The 12,459-nt window shown below is 37.8% G+C and overlaps 1 protein-coding gene across 18 annotated transcripts in view; it reads left to right on the forward strand.

Annotated features, from left to right (window-relative positions):
• The window catches only part of LOC121455309 (sarcolemma associated protein), a 134,022-nt gene that overhangs the window by 59,292 nt on the left and 62,271 nt on the right, over positions 1-12,459 (forward strand). For all 18 annotated transcript variants that reach the window (XM_041662969.1, XM_041662968.1, XM_041662978.1 and 15 more), the window contains exons 4-5: positions 4,597-4,669; positions 8,891-8,927. In XM_041662969.1, coding sequence (XP_041518903.1) covers positions 4,597-4,669; positions 8,891-8,927 — 110 coding nt within the window. The remainder of the gene's footprint in view (positions 1-4,596; positions 4,670-8,890; positions 8,928-12,459) is intronic.

Raw genomic sequence — 12,459 nt, forward strand, 5'->3', positions numbered from 1 at the left:
GGCACTTGCACTCATGGGTACATACCCACACACAAATAAGCCTATGTACTTACTTAAAACATACAGCCTTGTAGAAAAGGAGTGGAAGGTTGAAAGCTTTTTGATGATTAAACTACAGTTCTCAAGAGAAAGCAGAATGGTAGAATGTTGATTTAATTTTTAGAAGAAAAGCACTCTTGATTCACCTGTCCTTTTTTTTTGATTTTTTTTTATTATTGAGAAAAGGAAGAAAAAAAAAACAAGTTTCCACCTCCTCCCAGCCTCCCATTTCCCTCCCCCTCCTCCCACCCTTCTCCCCCTCCTCTCATCCTTCTCCCCCTCCTCCCACTCCTCTCCCCCTCCCTCTCCAGTCCAAAGAGCAGTCAGGGTTCCCTGCCCTGTGATAAGTCCTAGGTCCTCCCCCCTCTGTCCATATCTAGGAAGGTGAACATCCAAACTGGCTAGGCTCCCACAAAGCCAACACATTGCGTAGGATCAAAACCCTGTGCCATTGTCCTTGGCTTCTCATCAGCCCTCATTGTTCGCCATGTTCAGAGAGTCCAGTTTTAACCCATGCTTTTTCAGTCACAGTCCAGCTGGCCTTGGTGAGCTCCCAGTAGATCAGCTCCACTGTCTCAATGGGTGGGTGCACCCCTCGTGGTCCCGACTTCTTTGCTCATGTTCTCCCTCCTTCTGCTCCTCATTGGGACCTTGGGAGCTCACCTGTCTTTCTCTGCTTTTCTAACTCTTAAAGCCTCAGGATTAGAAACCTTATAAAGTAAAAAACTTAAAGAAGGTTTTTTTTTTTACAGTAAGAAAAGAAATTCATTGTTTATTAATGTGTCTGTGTAAAACTTAAAGCATCTGATGTTTTTCTCAAAAGAAACACCACCAAAAGGGGAGGAAATATTTATTTATTTATTTAGTATACAATATTCTGTCTGTGTGTATGCCTGCAGGCCAGAAGAGGGCACCAGACCCCATTACAGATGGTTGTGAGCCACCATGTGGTTGCTGGGAATTGAACTCTGGACCTTTGGAAGAGCAGGCAATGCTCTTAACCTCTGAGCCATCTCTCCAGCCCTTAAAGAAGGTTTTTTAACAATTATTTTATCTTAAATGGTAAAGAAAATCAATTAATGAAAATCATTTCAGTCTAGAAAAATTAATATCTGAATCAGGTCTTGTTTTTAAAATGTGTCTTGTGTTTTTAATGATTCTATTATTGTCCTTCCTGCTGTCGCCAGTCTTCTTGAGATCCTTCAGGTTCCTGCTAAGTATAGACTAGCACAGGATTAGAAGCAGAGCCAGATATGATCCCCAATGTTTCTCTTTACTGTTCCAGGGCCTCCAAAAGCTTTTAAACCCATCAACCTGAACATGGGTCTCCTAAGGTGCATTTGTGTAAAGAGGCAAAAAGAGGCCGAATACATACCACAAAATAAATAGATCTCAAAACCAAAATAACTGGCCTGTGTCAGTGACAGAGGAAGGAAACCCAGTGGCTGTCAGTGCTTTTGTTACTGTAATCTTTAGTAGCCTGTGTCTGAGGAGGCATTGTAAATAGTTCCTCCAAACATCCTTTCTTGCTTCTATTTGGTCACATCTGTTCTTCATATTAACACCAATGAATTTTGTATGTGGTTAAGAATATCTGTGTCTATTTAATGTGGCAGTGTTCTGATGCTCCCTTTTCTTTCTGGACAAACTACCTAAATTACATGCTTTACTATTTAGTCCTTGAGTTTGAAATATAGTAATAATTTATTTTTGAGAGCAAAATATATATAAAATATTTATAGACTTCTTTAGGACATTATTGTCCTATGTATTGCCTTCCTGATATCAGATTCTCTGTAAGTGTTTTTGAAAGAGGGCGAAGGGGTGAGGCTGGCAGTCAGATAAGCCTGGAAACTGTATCTTCATGCTGTACAAATACCAGTTAAGTTTTTATTTCTGCCCTGGGAATTGAATGTAGGGCTTTGCAAATATACATATATGCAAGGCAATTGCACTACCACTAAGCAATATTTTCAGCTTTTTTTGTCTCCTCACCCCCAAAGAAAGCTCAGAAGTAATACACATAAAAAACATTAAGACTTCTTTTAATCCAGTGTTTCACAAACTCATTAAACCCCCATTTTCCTTTTTGGTCTTTAGAGACAGGGTCTCTGTGTATCCCTGGCTGTCCTGGAACATTCTCTGTAGACCAGGCTGACCTTGAAAGCACAGAAATCTGTCTGCTTCTGCCTCCTGAGTGCTGAGATTAAAGGTGTGCACCATCAATGCCCAGCTTCCAGTTCCTTTTTGGTTAACACTTTTTGACACTGTATTTGGGGAAATTCTACTGTACTGAGTTGATTAATACAAATATTAAAACATGCCTATCACATTGCTTTAAATACTTGCCTGTTGCAAATCCAAAAGATTACTAAGTTTTCTACACACCTGTGTATCTAGTTGACATGAGGTCTTTTCACAGAAGGGTTGGTTGTACTTAATCAGACATGCACTTCTCTGCCTAGGCAGTATTAGCCCTTGGTTCACTTCACTGATTTATGTATCAGTCCATTGCTGAACTGTAATCTAGCTGATGGGCAGAATTCCTGGTGCGCTGTATCACTTGTTGGTTCTGGTGCTGCAGTTTCACTTCAGAATTCATCCACTTATTTTTCTTTTTGTTGTAAATATTTGAAAAGTTTTTTGTTAGCATATTTTAATTAGACATAATTATTTCATTATGACATTTCATACATGTATATGAAATATTTTGGTTAAATTTACCCATTATCTTCTTTTGTCTCTTCCCCTGGTAATACTCTTCCTCTTTTAAAATAGCTGTGCTACTTATACGACTTCCACCACTTTTTTTTTTTTTTGAGAACTTATTAGTCATACTTACAGGAGTTGAAGTCATAAGTGCTTTCAGTGAGACCACCTATTTGAGATGAAATGCCAGGGGCCAAGAAGATCTAGATACTAACTGTGTAATGGCATCACAAATCACTGGATCAGGCTCTAAACACTGGGATCCAACTGCTAGACTGGGGAACAGTTGCTTTTATTTGACCCCTTTGTATCAGAAGTTAAGATCAGAAGAAGGAGGGAAGAATCAAAAGACAGGATGTGGTTTTGAGGGAGGGGCACAGTTGGCAGCAATAGTCTAAGGACTAAGTGAAGTGGTTCTGGGAGAAGGAAGTTGGAGAGGATAAGGCATGAGGTAAGAGGGCTTCTATTATGATAAAACACCATGACCAAAGCAAATTGCTTAGGAAAGGATTATTCCAGCTGACAACATGATTTCATGCAGGGAAATCAGGGCAGGAACACAAGACAGGAAACTGGAGGCAGGAACTGATGTAGAGGCCATGAGGAATTCTGCTTACCTTAAGAAAAAATACCGAGGAGATAAAGATGTCACAGATAGGATGTGTAAAACAGTACACATGTTTTGTGAACAGTAAGATGTTTGGAGATTGCATGTAACCTGCGTGTGTGTAAGAGACTGGTGGCAACAGCTTAGACGATGTGGCTAGAAAGGAAGGAAGAAGCCAAATGGCAATGATGGCTATTCCAGGCAGAACTGAGAAGACCGTCCAGTAGATAGTTCTTTATCTGTGTTAGCTCTTATAAAATATAATCAGTTAATAAAAACCAATATTGACCTGTGCTAAATTCCTTAAATTTAATATACGTTTCCAGATGACAGCCACATTACTTTGTATTACCATCTTGATACTATGGTTGTAATTGTTGAACATATTATACCCCTAAAGCAATAATTATTGTTAAAATAGTTTTATTGAAGTATAAATAAATATATGCCAATTTTTCTTGTAAGACTCAGTAAATTTTGACATATATACAGCTACAGTAAACACTATTATTAAATCATTATACAATGTGTTTTATCTGCCAACATCGGCTTTTAGTCAGTTTAATAAACAAATTTGTTGAGCCATTGATGATGCAGTATTCTAAGAACAGAGAAATCAAAACTATCAATCTTTAGGAAGCATTTTATTTTTCAGTGAAAGACAATGATCTGTATAGTTGTTGTATGTGGGAGATTGTCTCTCAAAATGATCAGTAGGAAGAGGAGTGAGAAGAATCTTATGCATTGAGATTGTTGTGGTTTTATCCAATGGTTTTATCCATATGAAAGCTGTCCTGGAGAGCCTCCCATGTGAGTCCTAGCAACAATACACTGGAAGAGTCAGAGAGACCCTCAGGATGTGTGTGGGGGGGTGATGAACATGTTCTAAACATGTAAAGGATATTAAAGTTTTATGAGCTGTGGTTGGGAGACAGATTGGAGACAGGATAATTAAGGATAAGGACTGCTTTTCAAAGGGAGTAGACTAGCTGTGATGTCAGCAAACTGGGACAAAACTCTTATCCCCTTTTTACTGTTATTATTTCTGCATACTGGACAGGTGACTTTTCATTGTCTGTTAAGGAATTGGAAGTTTTTCTAAGGTAGTAGATACTGTCATTAAACTACTAGATCTATTTACTTTCCTATAAATTATAATTTTTAATAATTAAATACAAGTTTAGATATGAGACCCACCAAGTTTCATATTTTTAAACAATTATTTTATTTGTTTTAACCAGTTACCCATGGGTGTATTGTTTCCACAATAAAACTTTTTCTACCAGATGGTATGGAAGCCCGGCTCCGCTCAGAGTGAGTATAATCTAGTTCTGTGAAGTTTGGATTAATTATCTTAGTTGATAATATTTGTAGTGATGATATCCCATTAATACTACAAGATTACTGTGATATATTAGAAAATTAACATAGTACTTTTTGGCATATTATATACTTCAGTTTTGACTACTTTTTATGTTATTTAAAAACCTAGTAAATAATAATGGATCAGAGGTAAAGGTTGTTTTACAGTGTATATTTGAATAGACAATTTTTTGGGTTTTTTGCAATATTTAGAATATTTTAGTTATTGGAGAATGATAACCGTTTCTTTTTGATATATATTGAATGTAGAGCTTTCCAAACTGTGATTGCCTGTTGTGAAGTTAATGTCAGTGTCATATTCATCCAGAACTTGAAGATGTCAATATAGTTAGTAATTTTTTATAGTGGCTAAAAGAATTTTCCACCAAAGTTGTATTTTTATGTTTTATATGAAGCAATATCACGTCCTGTCATGAAGTCTAAAGTTTAAAATGTAAACTTAAGTACATCATGTGCTTTTTACAGATTATCATTGTGAAGTATGGAAGGTCCTAGGCAGTACTTAAATATTAATGCCTTTTGTTTGTTTGTTTTTATTAAGGGAAAGCATTGAAATATGCTAAATACTTGTTTTTTTTTTGCTTCAAAGGACCGTCCTGTTATTACAGTTTACTTTTTACTAGTGGTTTATTTACATTGTTTTGATTATGCCAAAATACCTAGAGTTTAAGGAAAAGCTGAATAGCGAATAGGAAAGAGAGAAAGAAAAAGCAGAAAGAGCGGGTTCCCTTACTGTAATAGTCTCTAGTGTCAGTCATTAGAATTACATGTTTCTTATACCATAGTTTTTCTCCCTCTTGAGTTTTATGGCTAGGCGATGCAAAGCAGAGATCGTAAAACAGTTGAAATTAAAATACCATTTATTTTAATTACAGTTTATTATTAAAATGTAATTTTCTTTTATTAAAATTACAGTAAAATTCAAGAACTTCAACATAACAAAGTCTTTGGGGTCAAAAATTGAGCTTTCAGTGATAGAATAAGTAAGCAATCCACCAGTGACATACAGCTTCTTAGGGACTAGTGACTTCAGGCGATAGGAGGCCATTTTTGAGAGAGTTAAAAGGTTTGAGCAGTTGCTTAAGTCTTGTGTGTTCTTAGGCTGCAGCTAGTAGAATATGTGCGTCTTCTTTGCATATATGTGTATGTGTTCGTGTACATGTGTGCCAGAGGTCAGAGAACAACCTTGGTGTTGGTTCTTGCTTTCCAGCTTGGTTGTGTTTGTCACCTTGTGCCCTAGGCTAGCTGTCCCCCCAGCTCCCAAGGATTCTTTGGTTTCTACTTCCCAATTTGCTGAAGGAGCGTTGGTGTGGGCTTGCACCACCCTTCCTGACTTCGCACGCATTCTGGGTAGTCAAACTCGAGGCCTCATGATTGCCTTACCTGCTGAGCTATCTCCTTGGCCATATGTAAACATCTTGAAGACTTTTCAGTAAATCCCTTCGTTTCCTCAAACCTTTTCACTATTTCTCGTTTTTCTTCTCCGCTCTCTCTCCTTTTTTTTAGTGACTGTGTGTGAATGTTTGTTATATGCATGTGTTCATTGCCTGCGTGCAGAGCAGAGGACAGCCCCAGGTGTTAATCCTCAGGAGCCCTGGCTCTTGTTTTTAGGCAGGTTCTCATCGGAATAGAACTGCTAACTTAGCAAGGCTGATCAATGAGCCCCCAGAGTCCTGGCTTCACCTGCCAGGTGCTGACTTCACATGCGTGCCGAAGCACCTTACTTTTTACAAGGTTTCTGGGGATTAAACTCAGGTTCTCAAGCTTGCACAGCAGGGAATTTACTACTAAAGAGTTTCCCTGTTCTTAAAGTGCTATTAAATATTAAATTTTGCTTCAAGTTTAGAAGAAAAGTTTAGAACAAACAGTTCTTTAAAGTTGAATATCTGACTAGGCTGGACAGCAGATCGTTAGGGAACGCCTGGCTGCACCTGTTGTGGCTCTTCAGCTCTTTCTTTTCTCATCTGAAACATAAAGATATGTTACTTACCGATCATGAGTTTATGTGGCTTAAATGTAGTTGTGTATTTAAAGAACTTAGCATAGTACCTATGAGATAATGAATCCAATATGAGCATTGGCTGCTGTTATTGTAACCTAATTTTAATTAGCAGTTGAAATGACTGAATACGTCAAGAATGCCAGGTCCACTGTGTAAATAGTGTATAGGGTTTTTAAGATCTTCAATATTTAGTTCTGATTGTTCCTTAGTTTCTCTTCTATTTTTATAATTTCCTAACAACAGAAATAGAAATTGCCTATAACTTTTCAATTCTAACACTAAATAGCAGTTTTGGCCGGGCGGTGGTGGCGCACGCCTTTAATCCCAGCACTCGGGAGGCAGAGGCAGGCGGATCTCTGTGAGTTCGAGACCAGCCTGGTCTACAAGAGCTAGTTCCAGGACAGGCTCCAAAACCACAGAGAAACCCTGTCTCGAAAAACCAAAAAAAAATAAAATAAAATAAAAAAAAAAAAAAAAAAACTAAATAGCAGTTTTTATTCCTTGTTATACTTTTTATATGCACAAGTTTTTCAACAATTCAGACAAAGTACACCTATATCCAATATAGGTTCTGTAAACAAATATATTTGCAGAATGTGTTATTTGGCTTTTTAGCCATTTGTTTGCTAGCAAGATTTCATAAGGACAGAAGAATTTCTTCTTGGGCCACTAAGAAAACCAGATTTTAAAAGTTCTATGTGTTTTAAGGGTTTTTGAGTCAATGTCCTTATGTGTACATATTGGCAGAAGAAAAAGGTATATACAAAAATGGTTACTTCTGGGTGCTAGGGTTGAGTCATTTTTGTTTATTTTTTATTTGTTACACATTTTTCATTCTCAGTATATATTGCCTTCACAATCAAGAAAAATTAACTTACGTTTAAAACATCCATTTTAGTTCTATGGATGGAAAAAGAATAACTTTAAAACGCCTTCAGTAGGCACCAAGTTTGTTAAGGCCTTGAGATAGACTCTGTGGATGCAGGGATGAATTGATCTTAATTCTCAAGACACAAACATGTAATCAAATAAATACTGTAAAGATTTATGCACGCTCACTGAAGTCTGTGCAAGATATTCTGGTGTGCAGAAAGTGGCTGTTGGTACTTAACCTCCACTGTCTATGCCATATCAGGTCAGTTTCTCAGCATTTACAAGCTTGAACTAATTGAGTCTGGGAACTTTACCCAGTCGGCCTTCTAGCTGGTTGTCACTAGATTGCTTTTAAGATGTGAAGTATAGGGGACATAGGCTCTACATCCCTCTACCTGCCTTCAGGACACATACAGTATCTCATAGGGCTTTGTAAAACAGGGACTCTGCCTTCCTTGGGGCACATTTCCCATGGGTGTAGAAGGTTGTAATTGATTGGATACTATTCAAGGCATCGTTTTAAGCTACTTGTCTATATCTTTTAATACTTAAAAGAATGCTGTAGGGCCCACACTATAGGTGCCATTGCTAAATAACAGAGTATGGGCAAGGAATATGAGGCCTATCCTGATTACTTTGCCTTTTAGCTGGTAAGCAGAGCCAGTTTGGTCTAGTTGGTGTATTTTCTGAGCCTCTGTGCTTAACTGCTGCTGCTTTTCTGTTGAGAGTTCTTTATCAGGCCCCAAAGGAAATTAGTGTCAGCTGTTGTTGTGTTTGTTATATTATGTTCAGTTTCACACACACATGTAAACTGGGGTCCCATCCCAAGATGGTAGCTGCCACTGTGTGCACAACTGGAGTTGTTCTTCCCTAGGACACCGGTCCAGACTATAACTAAAGATTGCTACACAGGGTACTTGTTTATTATTTGATAACTTATATGTTACAAATAAGATGCATGATTTAAAAGGTACTTTAATGTGTTGAAATGGTAAAAAAAAAATGAGGGAGTTATCACAGCACTCAGTAAATAGTGGATCCTCAAAAGATGTTTAATACCTTTTGAAAGTGAAATTCTCTTTAAGAAAAATAATGAGTAAAAAGTAGGTTTATGCATGTATTTTTTAAATAATGTCATGTGTTTATGAAGGGGTGATTCACATTCTTTTAATTATGTGAGAGCAAGTGCATGAATGTTATGTCAAGATATTTTGGTGCTCTGGTACCATTTCCTCTGCTTTCAGGAAATGAGATAAATTCTAAATTTTACTTTCCAGTGTCATCCATGCTCCATTACCAAGTCCTGTTGACAAAGTGAGTATTAAAAGATTGTTTTCCAGACTTTGACATTTTATTTCACTGAAGTGTTTTTATTTAATGTTTTACCTTAAAAACTTCTGTTTTATAATAAAGTAAATATGACTATGTAGTTAATATAACCTTCACTGTGTGGAGAATTTGGAATGCATGGTTTCTTTGGAGAAAGCTTTTGTGGCCCAAGTAAACCACTGACCGACCGAGTAGAATGACTGTTCCTAGTTGTGCCAGAGGTAAGTAATGTTAGCTGCTATCTTTTATTCTGAAGTTAACTTTTGTTTAGGAATTTCCCAGATATTTCTTTTTTTTAATTACTGATTTTTATTGAGCTCTACATATTTCTCTGCTCTCCTCCCTGCCTCTCCCCTCCCCCCTTCAGCCCTCCCCCCAAAGTTCCCCATGCTCCCAATTTACTCAGGAGATCTTGTCTTTTTCTACTTTCCATGTAGATTAGATCTATGTATGTCTCTCTTAGGGTCCTCATTGTTGTCTAAGTTCTCTGGGATTGTGGTTTGTAGGCTGGCTTTCTTTGCTTTATGTTTAAAAACCACTTATGAGTGAGTACATGTGATAATTGTCTTTCTGGGCCTGGGTTACCTCACTCAAAATGATATTTTCTAGCTCCATCCATTTGCCTGCAAAATTCAAGTTGCCATTATTTTTTTTCTGCTGTGTAGTACTCCATTGTGTAAATGTACCACATTTTCCTTATCCATTCTTCGGTCAAGGGGCATTTATGTTGTTTCCAGGTTCTGACTATGACAAACAAAGCTGCTATGAACATGGTTGAGCACATGTCCTTGTGGCACAATTGAGCATCCTTTGGATATATACCCAAAAGTGGTATTACTGGGTCTTGAGGAAGGTTGTTTGCTAATTTTCTGAGAAATCGTCACACTGACATCCAAAAGGGTTGTACCAGCTTGCACTCCCACCAGCAATGCAGAAGTGTTCCCTTTTCCCCACAACCTCTCTAGCATAAGTTGTCATCAGTGCTTTTGATCTTGACCATTCTTACAAGTGTTAGATGGAATCTCAGAGTTGTTTTGATTTGCATTTCTCTGATGACTAAGGATGTTGAACATTTCCTTAAGTGTCTTTCAGCCATTTTAGATTCCTGTTGAGAGTTCTCTATTTAGGTCTGTACTCCATTTTTTTTAAATTGGATTATGTGTTCTTTTGGTGACCAATTTCTTACTTTCTTTGTATATTTTGGAAATCAGACCTCTGTCTGATGTGGGGTTAGTGAAGATCTTTTCCCATTCTGTAGGCTGTTGTTTTGTCTTGTTGACTGTCCTTTGCTTTACAGAAGCTTTTCAGTTTCAGGAGGTCCAATTTATTAATTGTTTCTTTCAGTGTCTGTGCTGCTGGGGTTATATTTAGGAAGTGGTCTCCTGTGCCAGTGCGTCCAAGTGTATTTCCCACTTTTTCTTCTATAAGGTTCAGTATGGCTGGCTTTATGTTGAGGTCTTTGATCCATTTGGACTTGAGTTTTGTACATAGTGATAGATATGGATCTATTTTTATTCTTCTACATATTGATATCCAATTATGCCAGCACCACTTGTTAAATATGCTTTCTTTTTTCCATTTGATATTTTTTGTTTCTTTGTCAAAAATCAGATGTTTGAAGATGTGTGGATTGATATCTGGGTCTTCTACTCAGTTCCATTGGTCCTCCTGTCTGTTCTTATGTCAGTTCCAGCCTGTTTTTAGTACTGTAGCTCTGTAGTAGAATTTGAAGTCAGGGATTGTGATGACTCCAGAAGTTCTTTTATTGTACAGGATTGTTTTGGCTATCCTGGGTTTTTTGCTTTTCCATATGAAGTTGAATACCGTTCTTTAGAGGTCTGTGAAGAATTTTGCTGGGCATTGTGTTGAATCTGTAGATTGCTTTTGGTAAGATTGCCTCCCAAATATTTCTATCCAAGAAGTTCACTCAGTTTTTACCCATACATTAAAGCAGCTCTGAAATAAGAACTTGTAGAAATTATTCTTTTAATGCCATTGAACATCGGTTTTGACACCACACAATTAGAAATTGCAGTAGTTGATTGCTAGAGTATTTTCTTTTGTTTAGAAATAATGATGCATTGAAATTAGAGGTGCCATTGCTAAAAATCAGAGTGTAATCAAAGAACAAAAACCAAACCTTTTTTTTACTGTTTGACATGATTGTGAATGTTGGAAATTTGTTCTGCTTTGGGTTTGTTGTTGTTGGTTTTTGTTTGTTTGTTTTTTGTCTTTTTTATTTTATTTTTTAAAAAGAAAACAAACTATCTTTTTTTCATTTTACATACCAATCCTAGTTCCCACTTCCTCCTATCCCCTCCACCTTTCCCCCCACTCCACTCCCCATACACTCCTCAGAAAGAGTAAAGCACATTGCTTTGAGGAAGGACCATGACCCTCGCTATTATATTTAGGCTGAGCAAGGTATCCATCCAAAGAGAATGGGCTCCCCAAAAGCCAGTACACGCAGTAGGGATAAATCCTGGTCCCACTGCCATTGGCCCTGCCCAAGCCATACAACTGTCACCCACATTCAGAGGGCCTGGTTTGGTCCTATGCTGTTTCCTTCCCTGTCCAGCTAGAGTTGATGAGCTCCCATTAGCTTAGGTAAACTGTTTCAGTGGGTGTTCCCATCATCCTCTTGACCTATTTGCTCATATTCTCACTTCTCCCACTCTTCGACTGGACTTTGGAAGCTCAGCCCAGTGCTCCGCTGTAGGTCTCTGCCTCTGTTTTCATCAGTTGCTGGATGAAGGTTCTATGGTGACATTTAAGATAGTCATCAATCTGACTACAGGGCAAGGCCAATTCAGGCACCCTCTCCTCTACTGCTTAGGGTCTCAGCTGGGTTTCACATAGCCCTGAGTGGCGAGGAGCTCACTGTGTAGCCAAAGATGTTTGTTCACGTCTTGATCTTCCTGCTTTCACCTCTTCAGTTCTAGGATCACAGCTATCTTACCACAGCTATCCTTACTACCACAGCTATCCTTACTACCACAGCTATCCTTACTACCACAGCTATCCTACCACGGCTATCTTACCATACCCGCTGGCTTTCGTGTGTGTGTGTGTGTGTGTGATCACTAAAATGTGAGGACAAACAATTTACATTTTTCTTTAGTTTGAGGAACAATGGTTACCTACTTTAAATTGAAGTTGTTTCTTAGGTTATTGTTATAGAAATAATGGTAATTTATCACCAACTTCTGATGCTAAGAACTGTTTTTAAAATAAATAATGATTTTGTTGATTTAGATCTTCATAAGAAAAATGCCATTTTTTAGTCTGAATATTAGAAAACATACTTCTGAGTTTAGTGAGCAGTGATCCGTAACATTATTAATAAATCAGCAGAGCGTGGTAGTGTATACTTATATTTCTAGTGCTTGGGGGCTGGGATAAGAGGATTGCTGAGTTCAAAACCGACCTGGGGTACGTAGTACCAGGTCAGGAAGGGCTTTGTAGCAAGACCCCATTTTAAACAACGAAAAAGGATAAGTATGCACACTTAAAGAAC

Source organism: Microtus oregoni, unplaced genomic scaffold, assembly GCF_018167655.1.
Source record: "Microtus oregoni isolate MIOR12 unplaced genomic scaffold, Mior012 000013F_ref0000133, whole genome shotgun sequence".
NCBI lineage: Eukaryota > Metazoa > Chordata > Mammalia > Rodentia > Cricetidae > Microtus > Microtus oregoni.